Here is a 22285-nt window from a genome sequence, read left to right on the forward strand (position 1 = left end):
TTCAGGTTTTTCATATCCTTCGACATGGGGGGAGCCCTAGAAATGAATGTTTTTTTCACCTTATATAGGTTTCGATTAACTGAAGCAGCTCTGTGGGCTCTGTGGACACGAGCATCCTTGGTGAGGTTTTCCGTTTTTGTGTACGTGGCAATTGTCTACGCATTGTTGCTGCTTGGGGCAACTATAAGTTGAGTGGGGAGTTAAGTGCTGTCTTAATGTTTCTTGCTCCATCAATTGATTTCGGCTGGTTTACTGGTATGGTTTATAGAGTTTAATGCCCCGAGGGTGAACATGGGTTATAATGGATGCCGCAGTGAAGGACAGTTAAATTCGCCTTGGGTTCTCTATTGCGCACTCACATCCCACAACACACGGATATTTTTACTTTTCCCCTCCATGGAGGAGCAGTCACTGCGGCTGGATGCGAGACCTCGGAATCAGATGCGAATACCAAATCCAGTGGAGCGCAGTGACGGATCGTTGGAGCTCTGTTCCTCGGGTGGACACAGCACCAACCATCCCGGCTCTTTTAATTTTTGACACTACTCAGTTATTAAAAACCATACAGCGTATAGGTCCCACCTTTTCGTGATATTAGCAATTAGGGCTGACGTTTTGCCGGCGGTAGCGAATGCCACCTATCTCAACGGGGATATTTTGAACGTGTAAATTTACTAAAATTTAAAGAGACCGAGAGATTTTGCACTAGCTCTGTGGTTGTTAAGGGCATCTCTTCCTCCTAAATGGAAATTATGACCTATAAAATGATTGCCATGATCACACCTACTATTTCCGACAGCCATCTTTAATCACTGGGAAGTACCAAAAATTGAAATGCCCGGGATGATTTTGAGCGTTCAGCACCTCGCGGGATAGGATAGACCCGTGCAAAACAAGAAACATTTTTGTGGATTTACAGGCTTCGTATATGTTCGCATCCACAATACGTAAGCTTTTTTAAATATCAAGCTATTAGCAAAAGCCAGACAGAGAAAGATTGTTTGCTTACTCAGTGAAGTCTTCAACCGCGTCCACAGCAGCTCTCATTTCACGGATCCATGTAAACGGCAAGTGCATGGTCAGTTTCAGTAGCAGGCGTGGCCAGAACCGGTAGGGCTGCCCTTTTTGGAGAACTTGACGCACTCTCTTGTATAGGCTGCTCAGCTGATAGCTCAATTTGGTGTCACTCATCATTCGTGCGCCATAAACAAGTGAGGCCGTGATGTTCACCAAGCTGTCCAAAACGTAATCTTGCACCAAGAGCGGTGCTTCCTTCGCTGCGTCAATACGCATTGAGAGGTGATGGAACACGTCCTGGCGAATAGGATAGCAGGTAGAAAACAGTTAATCTGAGACATGACATGAATCCTCAAATCCTCACTTGATGATGATGGCTGACAGTGGTGTTCACAACGTGTGTTCCTACATAAACAACACGCAATGTGAGCCCTGTTTTTAAATTTAATTAACCGCCAATGGGACTCCAAATATAGGAGGTCAAATACGTATTTCAAACCTCGTTGAGTTGCCATTCCCTCATTTGTACATTTATAGAATGGTGTAGTTCGTCTTTTTTATGGATCAAATGCTAACGCCGTTTGTACATCATGTGATGATGTAGAAGTTGAATTGATTTTGGCGACTATAGCACCCGCAGCTACTATATGGCATTAGTATGGAAGTGCGTTGTTTTTGTTTGACGTTAGATATTTCGAGCTACATTGCCAAACACGGAAATTAAAAAAAAAACACGGCTTACTTTCACGGCTTTATGAAGGTATTGACGTCCTTCAATTTCTCAATATCACCCTGCTCATAAAATTAGAAATAAAAAGATTATTGGTTAACTTTTACTAGTTAGTCGTGTAATTATTTGTCCATATCAGGTGCCCAATGTCCCCCTAGCCCCTAGCAGTACAGACTGCTTCACACTTAAAGGGCAACTGGGAGCGCATAGCCGCCGCGCTTCATGAAGCACTTGCGCCGACAGCCGGGGAAAATTGGCTGCAAAGAAGCATGTGAAATAAGCACGAACAGTTGCTCTTTGTGTGCATGCGCCTATTGCTCCCCATTCTCTCCGTCTCTCGGCGGCAGCCCACCTCAAACCAAGGCCACCACGCACTCCCATTTCCCCGTATAGTGTAAAACAGCCGGTAGTCTTCACATGTACATACCGCTCCGACATGTCCCTCAGGGTTCTTGAAATAAATATGGGCAAAGGTTAAAAACCACTAGACTTTTATATTTGGAGCGCCATAGTATAAAACGTAGCTGGGGAGGGTATCACTCGGTAATGGTTTAAAGCGTTTTTTTGCCGGAAGTGGTTGAAATAAAGTGAGTTTACAAGAAAGCTCGACGAAATTGCAGAATGATGAGAAAGGAGGTGATGCACAATGAGACATGCAGTGCACAGTAACTTCAGTATAAAAGGGGCGCTCGCTGAGCTGTAATACAAAGCAAAAATGTCTGGATGGAAATATGGTTCTAATTCTGTCCTCACCAGTGAGGTGCGAATCAACGCCCTCTAACTGCTGATTTGGAACCCTGTGAATGTTGAAACCAAAATACATAAAAGCCCTGCTAGCAACCGTACAACCTGCCTTAGTAGTTGAGCTGGTCTTCATCGGACAGATTATTTTTATTTTATTTACAAAATACTGCGGACACTGAGTCCAAGCAGGGTGGGCGAACAAGTCAATCAAGAGACAAAAAAACGCAACATTTCAAAAAAGAACAACACAATATAGAAAAAAAAATTGTTTAAAACTCTTGGGATACTGGTTTAACTAGCTGATTCCAATCTGTTATTGTGCGTGGAAAAAAACGAAAACTTGTAAGTGTCTATTCTAGCGAATATAGGGGTTAGAGAACTGGGATGGTGTGACGAGTTTGTCTGGTTGGTGCCGGCGTTAAGTATGATGAGGGATCCAAACCAAGTTTGTTATGTAATAAGAGAGAAATAAATTCTAACCTAAGCTTTCTTCGCCGATGTTCAAGTAGTTCAATTTTATTAATCTCCATTAAAGTGGTGGGGGAGTCAGACCTTGCATATTTATTAAAGATAAACCTGACAGCTCTTCTCTGTAGTCTCTCCAGATTTTTTACTTTAGATTTAGTATACGGGTCCCACACTATGCATGTATTTTCGAGTTTAGGTCTAATTATTGAAGAATAACAAAGTAGCTTAATCTTAGAAAGAGCATTTTTTAGTTTATGTCTTAAGCAGCACAATTTCCTAAATGCAGCAGAGCAGATATTGTTTATGTGCAAGTTCCACGATAGATTGCTACTTATTGTTACTCCTAGGTATTTGTAGTTGGATACTTGTTGAAGAGGGAGAGAGCCTAATTTATATGTGTAGCTATGAAGTATGGTTTTTCGGGCTATCGGCATATATACACTTTTGTCAGCATTCAGAACCATGCCCCATCGGTCGCACCATTCAAAAACATTGTTCAAGGCACTGTCAAGGTCACTTTGATCCTCCTTATTTGTAACTTCTCGGTATAGAATGCAATCGTCAACAAACTATCGAATATGCACTGGTGGGTTAACAACTTGAACAATATCATTGACATACAAAAGGAAAAGCAGAGGACCCAAAACACTTCCTTGGGGAACACCGGATGAAATTGGAAGAGAAATTATGAATTAAGTAGTGTTTTTTCAAGTGTCACACACGAGTAAAACCCCTATGATGACTCGGAAAACAGGCAACCGCCTGCCCCTTCGATGCCAACGGGGCTATAGTTCCACATCGTATGTGTAGGCTGAACCAGTATATTGCCACAACAGGCACCTGCTGGTGCAGATCTGAGTATATGCAGTTGAATAACAAGCAAAATCAACTTCTCCCTCAAATTTCGACACGGTCAGTCCTGCAGAGGCTATCGTGAATTCCAAAGACCAGTCAACATTATGCCTCCAGGCTCTGCCCTTTACTATTTCTGAAGGTTGAATGGAAGAGTAAGCAGTTTTAGGCTCTCATTCACGATACAGAAAAGCAGATTTGTTGAGGGGATGTCCTCGCGAATCGTGTCGCAGAACTACTCCAGTTGATTTTATGGCAAAATGCTCGTCATAGCAGCAAGACCAGCATGAATGGCATTTTAGTTCTAAATATGTATTTCGTTCTTCAATATGATGACTTCTCGAGGGATTGACCACTGCGACGGCCTCGTAATCTATCCTTCAGTTTCTCCACTTCTTGGTGTCCAACGTTCTGCCGCAGAAACCGGTCAGAGCAACGAGAATCATGTTACTTGTAGCAATTCTCAATTCTTTGAAAAGCACGCATTCAACGCTGCTGAGTGTTACGTTACTTCAATCGCACTCGTTGAATGCACTCCTGTATTCGCACCTTTCCTATGCCCCTCAAAACACCATCCAGGGCTATAGCGTTTTGTTACGCTAAGGAGCGCCCCGTGCTCCTTTCTTGAGCATAGGTGGCTTTGTCGTGGCGTGACTGTGACTGTGACTGCGTCCTTGACTGTGTGACTGTGACTCTGTCTTGACTGCGTGACTGTGACTGTGTCCTTGACTGTGTGACTTCGGTTTTTTTCTTTTGTCTTGATTATGTTTTTATTTTTCTGATTTTTATTTTGTGGCCGGCGCTCAGTGCTTTCTTCGACTGTTACGGTGACAATGACTTTGCAGTGACTTGGGTTTTCTCTTTTTTTTATTACTATTATTTATTCCGCGAACTGCACGCTGTGCTTTGGCTATCTGCCTGCGTCTAACTTTTATTGTGACGAGACTTTTGTTTTCTTTGCTTTTTAGTTTTTTTTAATGCTCTGTTTTTCGCTTAACTTTATTTTTTTCTTCTTTAGAACATTAATTATTTTTCATTTATTTTGAATTGGCGTTAAGCGTGGCAAAGCATTGCTGGTCCAGGCATCCTCTTTCTTTCTTTTATGTTTTTTAGCTCTTTTTTGAGAGGACCAATAAAAGGGTAAAAGGGCCTGTGGTCGACGGTGGAGTCAAAGCAGCACCTTTTAGGAATTTAATTGCAAACTACTCTTAATTTTCGGCCTATTCATCGGGAAGCAGTTCATTATAATCATGAACAACATAATTAGCTTAACTACGTGCTGTATTCTTATTAATCTTGTCCTCCGCCTGCTGAACCCGCTTTCTCCTCGAAAAAATCCTGATCTCACCTGGCCACTACATTCTCTGCCGTTCCCAGCTACGTCTACCCTCTCTTCGAATAATTTGCGTTACCCTAAGAAACCGCGCGTTATCTTCCTCCGCATTATACGCCCAACCCTTGCCCGCATGCACCTATCTATACTAGGCAGCATTTGTTCTGTAAGCCACTGAATTATCTTTGCTTCTCTTAATGTCACCACTTTTATTTCTCTTTCTGCAGCTGGCAAAGTTCTCCGCAATTAGGCCTCAAGCGCCCGTTTTGCCGCCTTGTTTATATTATAACCGACAGGGTGGTATTAATAGTGCGCAAATACTGGATGGTGTACGGGTATTTTTAAATGGGATTAACGTCTCAAGCAACCTATGGTCTACGAACTGCGACCTATGAGCTGCGGATTAATTAAGGCTACCTTAGCTTCGTTGACATGCGCCGACATCACGCGACACAAGATTGTTTCAATGTGACTGCAGTCGGAGGGCCATGTAGGCGGAAAATGTGACATAGGCGTATGTGTAAAACCTCCACCTGCCAACCACGGCAGTAGGCGTTTAGGTAGCCTTCTCTCTCTGCACCCTCAAGCAGAGTCAGGTGGAAAAAAGGAAGTCCTGCTCTCCACTTCTCGTGCAGAAGATGAAGAGGCATACTAAGAACGACACAACTAAAATTAATGCAATAAAGAAAGAATCGCAACAGGAATAGAATTGCAATAGGTTGCTGAGTGGAACTGAAATGCTATCTTATTCGCCTTTGATAACTCCGAGTAGAAAGCAAATGTTACAGCAGCTGGATTTAAGCCAGTTTAACACGTTTCACCCTTCATTAATATGACGTTCTTTTAAGGTACACACGCATCCCTCCACCATTTCATTTATTCTGTACCATTTTATTTGTACTGTATTTGTACTGTTTCGGCAAGGCACACAAGAGAACGCAATCCATCAAATTTTACAGCGAAAGTTATCGTACAAAGCCCCATGCGGCGGAATCAGAGTAGAGACCGTGAACATACGGTTATGTTATGGTCACGTGATGGGGTGTTTACAAGTGTTAACAGACAGTCGAGTGTGGTCAAGTGACGTCACACGACCAGCGCTAAGCACCTGACTGCGTATCCGTTGCGACCGGCTAGCCAACGTGACGGTAATGCCGGCACTATAGATGTCACACATTACGGAAAGGCAAGAAGCAGCAAGGCGAAAGGTTTCGCTCACTCTCCAAATATCTCTGCGCTTTACGTAGCAGAGTATAAACGCTTGACATTCTTTTAGTGCGTTCAAGCTTGCAGGTGCGAACCATCCTTCCCAAATCTCTCGAAATATCCTTGATCGCAGTTTAAAAATGTCTTAATTTACACAGTGTATGCATATCTCACCTCAATGCGCTTCTCCATCGGTGTGCCAAATCCAAGGTCACGTCGCATTCTCAAGAAAAATCTCTTGTTTGCCATCCATACATCACCTGATTGTCTGGCCAACCCTGCAAAATTGGACGCATGTCATTGCTTATTAGTGAGAAAGCACTCATACCAACACAAACTTCGAATATAGTCACTGTGCGTACGTAGGTTCGATCTTGTGCCATTGCTTAACAAGACGAGTTACAGCACTAGCTTACGCCAGTTGCTCGGCTAAGCTCGGGTAAGTTACAAGTAGCACCGCACCAGGTGCGAAGTGGTCTCTCGGGAAGAGTGACATGGTCGCAGAATCTCTACCGGTGGCTGTGATAGAAACAGATACCTGTCAGTGCAATGGCGCATCTCTTCACCACAGCGCCTCTGTGTTGGTAGTGGTACGAAAACTCGCCGCGATTTTGAAAAGTTAAGTAGAGAACGACTGATTCTGCATATATGGGTATTAAGCAACTGTAGATATCACGTCATACACTTAAGCCAGAGTTCAAGTGCCCCATCCATTTCAAGACTGAATAGCTGCTTTGGCATGCCCACGTGGTTTAACGACATGAAACCCCTACCAATTGTTTTACTTTTTACACTATCACTTTTGCAGTTGCAACTACTCCTTACCTATAGGAGAGACTTGAACGCTGTTACAAGCGTAGTTAAATTGTGATGCTTTTACGACTCGGTTGAATTCGGCGGGCATTGGTGCGAAAATCCGACAGGCTTTCTGTCGGCTTTACAAGCGCCTGAGTTTACTGACCAACAGTTCGCATTCAGCGTGCAGAGTCGGAAAATCAGATGCCTAATGGCAGCGAAAGCCTATAGGCTTAATTCAGTGCGTCCAGAGAGTCGCGCCAAATGAAACTCCAACCGACACCATCGCCGGTGCGCGTGAAAAGAATTCCCTAGAAACATTCTTCACGTATTGAGAACAAATTCGTCGGACATTTACCCCTGAAGTAATATACTAGGTAGGCGCCTACCACCTAGGTAGGCGCTACGTGGCACAAACATGATAGTAAACATATTAGAACTAAAAGTCCGGTAAGGATATACAGTGCATCAGGAGAGGAGGTAAGTCCGATAATAAGTGGAATTCTTTTTAATTGTACGCTACCTGCAGCAACATTCGGCTAAAATGAATTCTGAACTACATGTGCGTTAGCAAGAAGTAGCGTGGCCTGTTGTTTCGTCCAGGCTACGCTACTTCCTGCCAACGCATAAGTAGTTCTCGTTGTCTAGGACGCTGGAGAGTGTTTGCAGAAAGGCGTCGAATCAGACGGATGCCTCCCAAACGCCCACCATTTAAGCTTCAGAAACAATTTTTTACTTATGTAACATCTTGACCACACATCATTGACACAAGCAGCAACACCGCGCTAAAGGCTTTCGCCTACACCGCGCTTTAGCTCAACAAAGTGCCGCCCTGAATTTTTTCCACGCGACGCACATTACCTAACTACACCGAATGTGACATTCATTGATCCTCTTCCTCACTTACCTTCATAGTGGTCGCTGCCGAAGGTCATTATTTTTGGCCGTTCTAATAGCTGGTTTTTACAGCAAAACTTTTTCATGCTTTCCAGGTCGTTAATCACCACCACATCTGTAAATAACTCTCTTAGTCTGCAAAGAAAGGAAGGCTTTTACTGCGCTGAAGAATTGTCTGGGAGTTGCTTACAGAGCTTAGCTTAGCTACCGGCGAGGTTTTTTAGCTGATGTATTTATTGCTGCCGTTCTGTGTATTTGAAAAAAAAAATATACACCACTGGAAGCGGAAAGTAATTGGCCTGAACGATTGCCGAAGCCTGTGTACATGAAAAAAATTATGACACAGAAATAGGCAAGTATGCTCTGAATATATAGCATTGCTGAACACAGCGAAGGTACGAATGAGCAACTAAGGCATGTCTGCGTAAATTAGCTTTACTAAACCCGTACACCACCTGCAACGTTGTGCGAGAAGCAATGCATCTCATTTTTCTCTCTGCTGAAATCAAAGATAGAATAATAGCTGTGGTAGATTAGTTGGCAGAGTGCACCTCATCACCATATACGAAATCTATGTTTTCAGTCCGTACCTTCCCTTGTTGTTCTCTTTTCATGGTCAAATGACTCTTTCGTCGGCATCGGTCATCTGTTCTCATATTCCCTGTTTGCGTTACTAGGTGTATGACCATGATCTCCTCCCTCCGGTATTCACCTAACGAAACGCACCCAGGTACGTATTATATTTTCGTTGCTAACTCTGTGTAGTATTTCATGATGTACCATTTACCGCACCAGCGCGAAGCCCACTAATAAATCCTTGATAATAAAAAAAATATGGGCTTCAACTAAGGTTGAGCGTGTTAGACGGCGAAAGAGCGGCTTATCCTAGTTTATGTCATGCATGCATTTCGGATGGATATCCTTGCAGACCATGTCCAGGGCTTTAAGATGCTACAATCGATCGCATACGTGGCACGGATAGCTGAACGGATTTTGCACACACTCTCGCTGAAACCTGGAGGTAGCAGAGGCCTCATTTCCGAACCAAATTTCAGATTTAACTTGAGTTCGTTTAGTTCCGAGGTAAGATGCTAGTGGTACTATGCACACGGTACATCTTGTGTTGCCCAGTTTCGATTTCGCTGCTCCTCAAAACGAACGGCTCGCTGTTCGGGTTTCTGGGCCTCTAACGCAGCCCGACGCTTCCGTCAGTTATTCGCTAGCTTATTCATTGCATTTAGCCACGTTCTCTGGATCTATAGACTCACTTTGACGCCGCCTTCGTTCCCAGTGTGCATCAATGCGGCGTAGTCGGCGCAACTCCACCTCCGATACGTTACACATACGCAGCTGGCTTTCAATCATATCCTACTTTGCTGGGTTGTGGCACGTCTACCGTGGTATTAGACTGAGGTTAGGCCGTGATCGAGGTTGAGCTGATTATGTGTGTTCGCGGCCCAGATGGAATATGAAGAAGACGACGTTCTGCAGTGCACAGCGCGCTAGTGTGTTGCAGGTTGACACGAGGCATGATCGGCTCCGACGTTAGCATAGTGCTCTAGTTCACTGCCTTGCAAAGCTGGTCGTTTCGCGCCACCACTGGTTCGACTCTCGGTCACCGCAATGTCTGTTTTATTTCTGCATGCGCCAAGGTCACCCTCAAGGTCAAGATTCTGATGATAAGCCGGTTCGGCATCGTGAAGTACTGCTTTCACATTAAATTACTCGAAAACTAGGCTACTGATTAGTGGAAAAAAAACCGGCGAGAGCTTAACCTGACGCTATGGCGGTGGTGGCGGTGGTGGCGGCGCTTCCTTAGCACTGACGCTTCCAACATTTCGCTGGCGCAAGGCCTTTCTAGCATGAACTTCATCCGAGAACATAGTTGCCGCTTTCCCCACAGCGTCACATTCAATTCTCTTTTGATGCTTGATCATTAGATTGGTCATCTCAGCAAAAGCGTCCATCGGCTGAGGCCGCCGAGGAGCGATGGAAGATAAATAAACGAAACAGAAGTAAGCACACAAGCCGCAAGATTCGAACTCACAACCTTTATTCGGAACCAAGCTCGCATCTCACTAAACCGCCACAGCATGCGTCGTGGCTGCAGGAAAGGAGTGCCTTTAAGTGGAGACGACGCCAGTTGGCGAGGCTGCCGCGGTTGCCGCGGGTTGCCGGCACCGGTGGCCGCGGGAAAAATCAAGAATACGTCTCAAAGGACAAGGATATGCGAACCGGAAGCTCTAAATATATAACGCTCAATGGCCACATAAGAACACTCAATGGCCTAACAAGCTGTTCTAACAAAAAGAGCTTTTTAATGAAGTCTGAAAGAAATTATCCTAGGACTCCAAGATGGACCTTCATAGAATGTTTATCAGTTTACTTTTTTAAAGCATCTATACTCCACCCTTCGCGATGCTTTACAGAGGCTGAAACAGTTCTGGTCTCACGTCCACTATCTAATGGAGAATTCTCGGTCTGTAGTATCTGCGCAATCGCAATTGCACAGTTACATATTTCATCTAAGGTCATGCACGGGTGAGTGGCTAAAATCTTCGGTGTGTAATATTACTTAAAACGAAAGTTGTCTGTGCATGACTTTGTAATCTCCCCCGCTTGCGTGTACTGCCGTTTTCATCAAATTTAATTACGAATAACTAGACAAATGCCGCCTCGAAAAAACCAGTAAATGCCATGAAAACTGAGAGGAACACATTGGCTACCACAGATTACGATGACGTATTTAAATCGCTTTCAAGGAAGGTCTACCCAGCTCACCGAGTTTGTGTGTAGCTTCACCTTGAGGATGAGCTTGACCAAACCTAGCATAGCAACAGCCCATACAGAAATAAAATAAATAGTGCCGCGACTGGGTGTCGAAGTCGCGGCGGCACTACAGATCAGCTGTGATGGCCACTGCACGTGAGGACTATGCTATTGCCGCACAGATTAGTCCTCGTGTTAAACTGCAACACACTCACGCACTGTACATTGCACATAGTTGCGTTCATCAACCAGTATTACTATATAACTAATATCATCACCAGATGTGCCGACGACCCAGCGAAGAAAGCCATAAGGAAACCAAGAGAAGCAGATATTTTCGCATGTCTACTCGGTTTAACAAAACGAAAACTCTACACTTTTTTAATTTCCGTAGCCTAAAAGCACAGAAAGGTTTTTAGAGCGCAGCTCTTCAGCACCCGTTCTTGGGTTGAGCCACATCGCTGTCGCTGCCGTCGGTGTAACCGAATGAACGAGAGTAGCGCCACTTGCTCATAGACGGCGTCAGTGTGTTGCGCGCCGTCATCTATCACTGCATGAGCGGAGGTTGGGCGGCTAGAACAGAGGAGGTCAGTCTGCGTCGGCGCGCACCCACGCACTGCCTCGTCAAGTTGCGCCTCTATCTGTTGTCGAGTGCTGTGAAATGTGCTGCACTCGATACATTTTCAGCGTCAACCACGCCAAACACAGCATTGCCTATGTAGCGTAAATCGCCTCCTTAAATGAGCGATAATATCCCGGCCTCTCCCTCATAACTCCTCCCACTACTCTTACGGCCTCGCGAAACATTTGTATCGATCTCGTCTTCAAGAACCAGTCATTCAAGCTGAAAGTGAACATATCTACATTTATTCCTCTGAGCACAAAGCACGGGTTTTACTTCAAAAAAGGAGTGCGTGTGGAAAATAGAGAACAGCTTGCGACTCTACATACATTCAAGTATATCTCAAATTATTTTCCTCAGTATATAGCCAAATTCGTAAACATGCGCACTGAAAATGTTCGCTGAAATGTGCAGAAATTTGGCATTAGGGAGGATCGTAATCGTCCTCAGAAGATTTATGACTAATTTCCAACGTCGTTTTTGAAAAGCAGGCGCAAGCCATAACCGCAAACATTTCACGTTGCATTTCAAGCTATCATTTATACTAACGCTATAAAATCACATACATATATTTTACGGACAGAAAAATTACAGCACGAAAATACCAAGCAATCACATAACTGCAACAACTTTGGATGCCGAGTAATTTTTTTTTCTCTAGAAAGACATTGCGCATTGCAAGAATACTAATCAGCGCATGAAAGATGCAGCATATTTTTGCTGGTGTAGAAGAATGAAACCTCTAAAAAACTTTTTTGTCCTTACTGCTGTGCTCACTTTCCTCGGAGCAGTACATGGCAAAAATTCTTATTGAAAACCAGGTAAGCGAGAATCGTTAGGAATTATGGTGAGTCTACCATACAGAATATACTTTACATATTAGCCATTAAAAGAGTAAGCATTCAATAACTCGTAAAACTATATCTTTGAAACTGCAAACTCGTTCCTTGCAAACTACAGTACTCTATTGTGCTGCCATTAGCTCGATGTGCAAAGGCGCTTTTCTTAAAGCTCCGTCATAGTAGAGCGCGTACTTTTAAAAAGGGTGACCTTCCACAAATCTCGCCGTGCATTTATCTTTATCTGGTTTGGGCAAAACTTTAACACAGGCGTCATCCTGGAGCAGTGCATCAAGCATAAAATTTCGCAGACGCTCGAGACATTTACGACTTAAGAAAACGATAGAGTAATAAACACTCAAGCGCAATCCCTGTCAGCGATGTCCGTCACTTTGTCCGGCAGGAGGCATAGCTAGTTGTCATGGGCAATTCGTGTTTAAAGCCTAAAACTCAATTCGCTTTCTTTTTAACCGCGTTAATGCTCTTTTCAACTTGCTCTGCGATACCCCTATAAATATGACGAGTAAGATACAAACTTCTCTAAAAAATTGTGTTCTGAATAAAATTTCCATCACGCGGCATTTCTAAAGCGCACTTTCCTGACTCAATTTTGCTAATTCGTACTTGGACTTGCGAAACAGTAGCGGCACTGATAAAATGTAGCACTGCAAAGACCACATTACCGGCTCTGAAGAGTTTGTTCAACGGATGAAGTGACTGTCATTGTGCTTACTCTACACGGCAGCTGAGATGTGCGCTTCATTTAAAGTAGAACATTTACTGCAGAAGTGGTAATGTGAGGGAGAGTTACCGATGCACTTCGCACTCAGTGAATCTCTTTACGTCAAGATAGTTCCCTGTCATACCACAGCCGATTCCGGAGACGCGATCAGACTCGTTGCCGACGGCCTAGGTAGCTAACAACAAACTTGTGGCAACAACAAGAGAACAGCTATTTTCTGAGCTTTACACTTTACGTATACACTGATGTATACTCCACTCTAGAAATGAAACTTCCAGCTTAAGAGCTGAAAGTTTGCTCTGTCCGTACTGCAGTGGTTCACCTAATAATATGCTACCATAATATGCAGCTGCGAAATTTCTATGCGCAAGCATTTCTTCCTAACCACTCGCTCTAATTTACAAGGCGTTTTGCATGTCAAAATATTTCTATTGTGAGGAAGATAAGCCGAAGCGAAGCAATGAAATCGAATCAGAGAATATTTGAGTTGTTTATGAGCTTCGACTAACTGTTTTGAGCGGTTTCTACCCAATTCGGCACAAAGCGAACTCAAAGCTTTATGTGAGCGTTTAATGCAGCTAGGAATGATTTCTTTCTTCCAGGTGATTTAGCATCCTTCATGCCGCAAACAAGACAGTTGGATTGCCGTATAGCGAGTACAAATAATGATATTTCGAGGGAACTATATGGGGCAACCTTTCATCCGGAATTCTCCTGCAGACAAATTTTGCAACCGCTCAAAACATCAAACGTTTTCACAATCACATGTGTAATCTGCATAGGTAAAACATAAACTGGTTCTACGATCCTTCGGGTTTACACCTGACGAGTTTTCACATTTATATATTAACATTTACATTAATTATTGCACTTTTCAAGAAACTTTACACGTCCCCGCAAAATATTACCCGCTGATATTTGCGCTGGAAAACTTATTTTTCTTTTTCTCTGAACATACGTATTCATTCGACAAAATATCTTTTCAGTGGCGAAAAATGGCTTCTGAAAGCGTTAATCATGGCGACTCTGATACGGGTAGGAACGTGATGTCGCTGAAGGCAGGCTTTTTTGAGAACTGTTTCATGGGCAGTGCTTGTAAGGTGACAATATATTTATTTATTTTTCTGTTCCCGCAGGTAATTCATGCCTATCTTTTAGTAAAACGAGAGGGCTAATATAGAACATCAGTGTCGTCACTGTCATGCAGAAGACAATTCTAGTTTTGGAAGTGGTCGGGTTACAGGTTCTCAATTTTCGTCGCACAGTTTTAACGCTCTGCCTGGCTATATAGCATGCCATGTGAATATACGTTGGGCAGTGGTCCTCACTGTTGCCAGACAAGCTGCCTTGCACTGCTCCTTCTGAAAAGAAATGCCATATCCAGCTACTTCTATCTTGGCTCTGAAGCCTGCTCAAAAGCTATTATCCAGCTGTCTGAGGACAAGGAGCTATCACCAGCAACCCGCCTGCCAAGAACTCTAATAATTCGCAGCCAGCCAGCATTTCGCTTTCATAAACTATGCTTTCCACAAGAACGGTCATGAATACGAAAGTAGGTCCTGCTTCTACCGGAGAAAAGAAAATGTCCACCTTTCAGCTTTTCCTGTAAGGCTTACCTGAAAACAGGTCCATACTGCGATGCCCATTCCAGTGCTTTCTTGCGGTGAAAATCGTGCTGATGCAGCTCCACATGTCCAAGAAAAGAACTTTTCGGTGGCATAGGAGGGAGCTTAGCGCCCGGCGGGAGCTTTCGATGGCGCAGCCATTTCCGCACCAAGAACCAAACTAGCAAATAAATGGTAGAAACTGCCAGAAGTGTACTGAATTCCATGGCCCGAAGAACTGGAAGATTTCTTGGCTTCCACTCGACTTAGTGTTGCGTTGTCAATCCTGGAAAAAAAGTGCTGCAAGTATCATTGTACAGATATTTGTTAGAAGCAGATAGAGGTGCACTCTACGCTGGGAGATATCTTATCCAAAAGGCGCACCTTAGTGTCCAAAAAGCTATGAAAGCATGTAAGACGCGTCCAGGATTGTTGAACTGAAATTTTGGAAATTGTGATGTTGTAAGGTACAGCTATAGAAGTATTGAAAGTAATTGTTTGTTCTTCTGATTCGTAGCAAAATGTTTGTTTAAAGTTATTTTATCATTCGCACTGAGTTATAAGACAGAAATAGAAATCCAATGAATCACGTTTTTCTTGACAGCAAAAAGTTAATAGCAAACAAAATTAAACCTGCACAAGGGGTCTTGCGGAAATATTGATTGCTTAAGCGACAAAAATACAACAATAAAGAAAACTGCATTCATAAACTATTTTTGGATGAAAAAGGCTTTCGTCCAGAATTTCTAGGTACGCCCTCAACAGAAATTTCAGTGCGTAAGCACTAATCGATAACAACCCCGATCAAAATCGTCCGTTTTCTCAACCCATGTGTGTTCGTGCTTGGCTAGCGCGAGCGCTTTGTCCCGTGCCACTGCCTGTTTATCATCGTTTTCTAAGTAGCCCTAATCCGTGCGTTCACACTGATTCGAATGTAGCAAATATCATCCGTAGATTTTGGAGTGAGGGCCTCACTTGCGTATGTACTATCCCATCGGGAAACAATGGCTCTCATCTGCCTTACTAATGCCTTTAATATTTCCTTTACTTCTTTTACCTTCAGGCAGAAGCTATGAAATGTGCAAAGAGTAAAAATTTGGTGGGATTTAACGTAGTTAAACCGAGAAGACGTGCGCAAGCAGGTGTTCATTCTTCAATTGCAGGGGGCAATTAAGCTCTGCCTTAAGAGCACGGCGCGATACCAGTAGAGGGTTAATGCACATGTATGTAGAATTTTTCATTCTCTATTTAACATTCAAGTTGGCCGCGAGTCCTCATATACCACTACCAGCGCAGTGGCGTAGCGGTTAATGTATGTTCCACTGTATTGGCAGGTCGCTGTTTCTATCACAGCCACACGTGGGCTTTGTGCGACCCATGTTGCTCTTCCGGAGAAACCTCTCGCGCAGCTGGCGCGGCGCTCTTCCGAACTTACCCGAGCTCACCCGAGTAACTCGGGTAAGCTCGTGTAAGTCGGTTTGCTAGGCGCGGCGCCATCTGTTGGGGCATATCTGAAGCGGTTGCTAGGCGACGGCGACTCAAGGTTGTTTGGTAGCCGCACCGCCACGAGCATACGCGACAAGCCGAGCTGGGCTCCAGTAGTATTGTTTTGCGCAACAACAGAGACCAAGAAATATTTTTAGAAGAGCGCTTAAGACCTTAAGAATCTTGTAATAAAAACAGCGCAAGGACACAGGACGAGAACGGAGAGTAGACACACACATCAGCGCCGTGTGTGTCTACTCTCCGTTCTCGTCCTGTGTCCTTGCGCTGTTTTTATTACAAGATGCTTAACCAACTCGCCCAAACTGCCATTTTACTACAGACCTTAAGAATTCTTCAGCTCGCCCAACGAGGCCTTCATACTATATGTGAAAACCGGAAAGATGCAAAAAACGAGCCATGTCCCACTCACCCTGTGCACACTGCAACACAGGCTAGGATATGCGCTAACTGAACACGGATACTTCACTCAATTTCGGCAAGGTCTAACAAACTAGTGCCTTTCAATATCCTGCCATAAATTCTGTGGAATTAAAGCGAGTGAGAATAGTTTTACTGCAATGAATTTCGACTTTACTCTACATGTGAGGTTTGAGCAGGCTAGTGTTATGAAATGAGCGGCTTGTTATATCGCGCTATTTGGCTCAATCTTAGCTGTAATTTGGAAGGTGTGCTAGCATCTCCGTTCTCGAAGGATTGCGAGTCTAGTAGGGCTGCAAGCTGATATGGTAGATGCAGCTTCTAATCACAGTCGATGTTTTGTGCATTTTTCGTGTTCAGTAGGAAGTTGCGTTGATTTCCTATAAAGCGGAAAGATCACTTCGTTCGTTTGCGATGCGGTACAACTAACATCGAATGCCATAGTGCACATGACGGAAGACAATAGTCATTGGAACGGGCGAAAGAATAGGCAGAATTTTTGCTTTTACAGGATTTGCCATTGCAAAAATGAGGGCTATAAATATTATTGCTTGAAGGGCAATTGCTCAGAAAGCGAAAAAAAAAGAAATCCTGATACCACCGTCGGGCCCCAAACCAAGGACCTTCGTATGCTGTGTACCGCGCTCTGCCAAAGGACCCCTGGTGTTGGCCATCCATCTTGCACTGTCGAGGCTCTTGGTCTTGCGTATAGCCAGACATTTATAGATATTACTGCCATCCCCTTTCAATCAGGGCAGCGGTCGGTGCCATCTTGCTTAGTAAATTATGGCGGTTGTTATTTTATTGGGCATTTACTTTCTTCCTTTTTTTACTTCTCAGCGAGACCTTTTTACTTCTAAGCAATATAACTTTCATATCCCTGACCATCCGAGAAATCCATTCATTCTTTTTTTTACTCCACTCATGCTGTAGCCTTGACTTCCTTATCTTAACTGGCGAAGTGTTTATTTAGCTGTCCCTAATACATAGAAAAGCAGACGGCTCACAATGTCCTGTTTAATATCTGACTGCATAGCTTTGTTGTGTACCTGGAACAGTTTGGTATTTTTTTATGTGCTGGTCCCATATGCTACACAAATATATGTTTCTTTTCATACCTGCATATACATTGCCTGGTTATATGGCAACGTGATATAGCCGTTACGTAGCATTATAGCGCTTCCTTCCGGATTTAGGTCTTTCCAGCACCGCTTTTCCCAATGATTAGTTTCTTCTCATTTTTGGTTCAGTTAGTGGTCTCCTTTTATTACAATTTCTTTTTGATGTTCGTGACAACTTTCTTTTCCCTCCTATTATTGACTGAGTACCCTGTGGTTACCTTCCGAGTTTCCACCGTCGCTTGTCCGAATTTATTCCGTACAGGTACAGACTAACGCCATTTGAAGATAATCAATTCAGGCTTAACCGAGCCGGATTAAAATGCTCTAACACGGTTGATTTCCGCAAGAACGCTACCGCGAATACATAAACTTGGGCTGCGGATGGTTTCCTCTATCTTGCACCTTCGTGTTTGTTTCGGACAAAATGCCCGGCACGCAAGGAAAAACTCCAGGGTCCTTTATGGCCAGAACGAACGTGATAACCTTGAAATTGTTCTAAATTCTACCCGAAGATTTTGGTTTGCCACTTCATCTCACTCATTGTTCTTAGACACGCCTCCAACGATATTTCATGCTCTGCTTCCCGTGCCTCAAAGGGTGACCAGTTCATATATGTCTGTAATGCTTCGCTTGTTGCATTTCATGAGCCCCTAGAATTAATCTTCCCACCGCTGTTTGATTAAAACCTTTTCTTTGTAGCATATCGGATTCTGTGCACAACAATGTGTTCGCAAATATCAGCACCCGAACCGTTATTCCCTTCCACAGTGCTTGGATTACTCCATATCTGCCGTCAGCAATGTGGCTGAACGCTTCATAGTAGCCGTGTTCCTCTTTCATTTCATATTGAGATATTCTTCATGGGTCTTTAAATACTGTTTATGGATCTAACACGATTGTTTACAACTGCAAAACAGATTAGGCTTAGGAGCACGGCCGTACGAGACCAGCCGAATGTTCCTCGTGCGACTTGCACTTCTTCGTTCGACACAGCCGCCTGCATGGCCTGTCAAGTTCTGCGCTCGCAGGCGAAGCTCAAGCTCTAGTTAATCGTGGTGACTGCCTATGACAGCGCTAGAGGTGAGCCAGATGGGCGAAGTGCACCTTGCAGGTGAGACGGTTGTGCCCAGCGAGTTTGGAAGCACGTAAGTCACGTCACTTATGTGGGCTAGGACGAATATAGTGCTTGAGTATGCGAACAAACAACTTGCGGTAAAATCACCCTTGCGCAAGAGCTTTCGAAGCCAAAAGAGGTCACCTTGAGCTTGGTCGTTTTGTTCTTTAGAGCGAAGCTGAGAGCTCAAGGTGCGTAGGCGGGCCACTCGACGAACTTCCTTAGTGCGACATAATGCCTCGCGATTCAAATCTATTCGTGAGTCTCTATGAAACGATAATGGGAGAATTGGGTCCAGGTAAGCACGGGGCATGTGAGCGTATAAAAAAATGATAGGGGCACTTTCGCAGCCTAGAGTGCGCTAGGCAAAAGCCTCGGCTTGACGCTGTTCACGTCTTCGTTCAGCCTCCCTGGCTTTGCTGCCCGGCGACGCATTCAGCCGCCGCTAACGCATGCGTTCATTGATCTTTCGCCTTTTCTTGTTCGGAGAGTCGCCCTTCCCCTGATGAGTCGAACCACATGATGCGGAATACCTGCACCGCTTGGGAGCCATCCTCCTCCACTAGCGGCCGCACCTGACTGACGACGGAGCAGCGCTCGACGCCGCCGCGCCGTCAGCTCCACCTGTCGCCGAAGATGACGTCACCTTTTGGCAGCCGCGCTTGTCGATGAGTCACCCCAGACGCTGAATGCAACACCGGATGGATGGACGGAAGAATGAGCCATTAAAGGATGTTGCCTTAATAAAAAGGGGTAAAAAGGTAACCTGATGCTTCGCAGTCATACAGGCGCAGGTTACGATAGGCTTCACAGGGTCCCATTTCCTGTGGTACGATGCAACATACGTCGAGAGCAGGTTAGTGAGGATGTGGTTTGCGCACCGTGAGTCCATGGTCTTTGGGTGTACGCCTAGAACGCTAGTTGTCTGCTCCGCGCAAGCGAACTAATTCTTCCAAGACTCCTGGTCGCGGTCAGTAATTATAGTCAGTGAAGCGCCATGTAGAAGAATAATGCAATTGAGCTTGAAGAACGAGACATCACCTGCTCATGCGGAAACGACAGCGTTCGTTTTCACGTATACCGTCGGGTAGCCGAAGAGCGCAATAATCCAGCGGTCGCCATCCGAGGACAAGAAATGTTCAGAAGATTGGTTCCGACTTTTGCCGAAGGCGGCGAAGGTGGTTGAATAGACTCCATAGGACCTGCTACAGAAGTGGTTTGCAGCTTCACGCATTGATATTGGTCGCAGCTAGCGACGATATGTTGTCGTTCTATGTACATCTTTGACTAGTTGATGCACTGCCGGGCTTTATACAGCGTATGTGAGAAGCCAAGCGGACCCGATGTGATGTGCTGGCGAGCGCCATCAACCGAGCAGTTTCTTCTTTGGGAAGCAACCCCTCTCTAATTGCAAATGGCGTGAAACTCAAGGCCTTGTGAGCAGTTGAATACGATGCTTCAAAATGAGGATAGTTTTTTCTCCTCTCTGAACGTCGCCATATTCAAAGCCCAGTGAAGAGCGAAAAATACACTCTTCGAAGTTGGCCTAAAAGACAGCTGTCGTTCGCAAGGGACGGCACCACAAGCAAACTGCATCACTATGGTGACGACCGCTGTTGTAGCAGACAAAAGAGTCATATTCTTGCAAGTTCAAGAAAAAACACGCCAGGCGACCAGACGAATTACGCTGATTGATGATTCAGAAGAGGAGAGGACGATGAGTCACGACGTTCAATTGATGCCTGTGCAGGTACGTTCCGAACTTATGAACAGAGAAAACAACGGCTAGGCGTTCCACTTTTCAACTTCATCTACGCTATAATTGCTCTCAGCTTTGGTTAATGTGTTACTCGCACACACTGCCCCGAAACCAACCTCTCTGGAATATATGTAATCTCAGCAGCAACGTTAAAGTCAATGGCGTGTAAAATAGCATGAACAGTTCGCGAAGTTCGTCTCCTTCAGCTTCTGCTTCACATTGCTAAGTATATAATTCAGTGTCCGGTCCCTGTAAAGTTCCCACCTCTACTCTTCTCTCAAGCTTCACCCTCTCAAAGAGAGCCGCTCTGCATCTGCCTAAGCTTGAATCCCAAGCTGTTACTAATTTGGTCTTGAAAGCTTTATATTCCTTAATCACTGCCTCTGCTCTTTCTTCCTGTCTGCGAGTTGACGGCGCTAGCGCTTTTTATGCGAAGCATACTAAAATAGCCCAACCCAGCTCCTCGAGCGCGGCGGTGTCGTTACCATTGACCTTTCGTGACCTCCACGTCATACCACGTGATGCGTGACGTCACAGCAGATGAAAACCGGAGGCCCAACTCGGGCCGTCGCGCGAGGCGTCGTGACCGAGGATGACCACGTGGTGCGTGACGTCACAGCAGATGAGAAACGGGGGCCCAGCCCCAGCTCGCGCCGTCGCGTGAGGCGTCGCGACCAATGTGTTTCCTGCTTCTGCCGCTAGGTGCGCTGTAGTGAACACGGGATGCTGGAGCGGCGGTATACGAGGCGGTGCGCCTGCCTCTGCTAGGCGTACACTGGATAGAGATGCCTCCTGGAGACAGGGCTGCTCGTTGGAATGAGAAGCAAAAGTTGCGGCGTGCTACAGAGACTGATGAAGAGCGTGAAGAACGTCTAGCCAAGCGGCGTGCTCGATATGCAACTCGGCGACAATATGCTTCGCATCTGACTAGGCTTAACCTAAGCTAAGCCTCAGCCATTTTTTTCTCCTCACCCACGTGAATAGGCGACATTTCTTTGTGGCTAGCGCCAATTTGTTCACTGTTCTGTGTTTCTGTGATGACATTGGCCAGCTTACTTTCTCCCTCTCGCAACTTCGCTTGCACTATACATTTCTCCCACTCCTTCTTTACGTGCTGTCCTAGTGCCTCTGCATGAAATATCTGCTTGTTATAACTTGCTGCCTCTCTAATAACCCCGACGCGCAGGCACCCTCCTGTTTGTGCGTCCTCATTTTTTATAAATATAATTCTCCGCTGATACAGATACGGCAGAAAGAGTGCCGTATCGTGTCGACCAGGTAAGGGTGGGGAAAAGGAGGCTTCTAAGACCTCTGTATTGGCCAGTATAACTCAGACCTCGGCCAGTATAATAGAGACCTCTGTATTTGACAGTAGTATAAGAAGGTCTTAGCCCTGTACTGAAGAGTTTATGACGCTCTTTAAGTTCTAATGCTGGATAACGTATAGGAGAGACCTTTTAGTCTTTAGCGGCGCCGTAAAGGTGCCACTGTAGGGCTGAGAAGTAAATCCCGCTGCAGGGTTAATCTTGACGAAGGCGGAAGAAAACATTTCAAGACTGTACACATCGAGGAAGCCAATAGTTTTTGAAACAAAGGTTTTCTCCTTCGTTTCCCAAACTTTGTCGGCTGACGAGCATAACCAGTACCTCTGCTTGCCCAGCCTTGATGCCATAGGTGACATATGATTCTCGCTGAGGTGCCACCCTCATCATTCGACCATTTTGCACGTGAAACTTGTGCTTTTACAGTT

The 22285-nt window shown here is 44.9% G+C and overlaps 1 protein-coding gene across 1 annotated transcript in view; it reads right to left on the reverse strand.

Annotated features, from left to right (window-relative positions):
* The window catches only part of LOC149333283 (cytochrome P450 2A4-like), a 35604-nt gene extending 20759 nt beyond the window's left edge, over positions 1-14845 (reverse strand). Inside the window, exons 1-4 of the mRNA XM_089556029.1 lie at positions 14631-14845; positions 8053-8177; positions 6525-6628; positions 1010-1314 (exon numbers count right to left, since the gene is read on the reverse strand). Coding sequence (XP_089412155.1) covers positions 1010-1314; positions 6525-6628; positions 8053-8177; positions 14631-14845 — 749 coding nt within the window. The remainder of the gene's footprint in view (positions 1-1009; positions 1315-6524; positions 6629-8052; positions 8178-14630) is intronic.
* Between the last annotated feature and the right edge of the window lie 7440 nt (positions 14846-22285).

Source organism: Amblyomma mixtum, chromosome 8 (assembly GCF_055824585.1).
Source record: "Amblyomma mixtum isolate Tamu chromosome 8, ASM5582458v1, whole genome shotgun sequence".
Taxonomy (NCBI): domain Eukaryota; kingdom Metazoa; phylum Arthropoda; class Arachnida; order Ixodida; family Ixodidae; genus Amblyomma; species Amblyomma mixtum.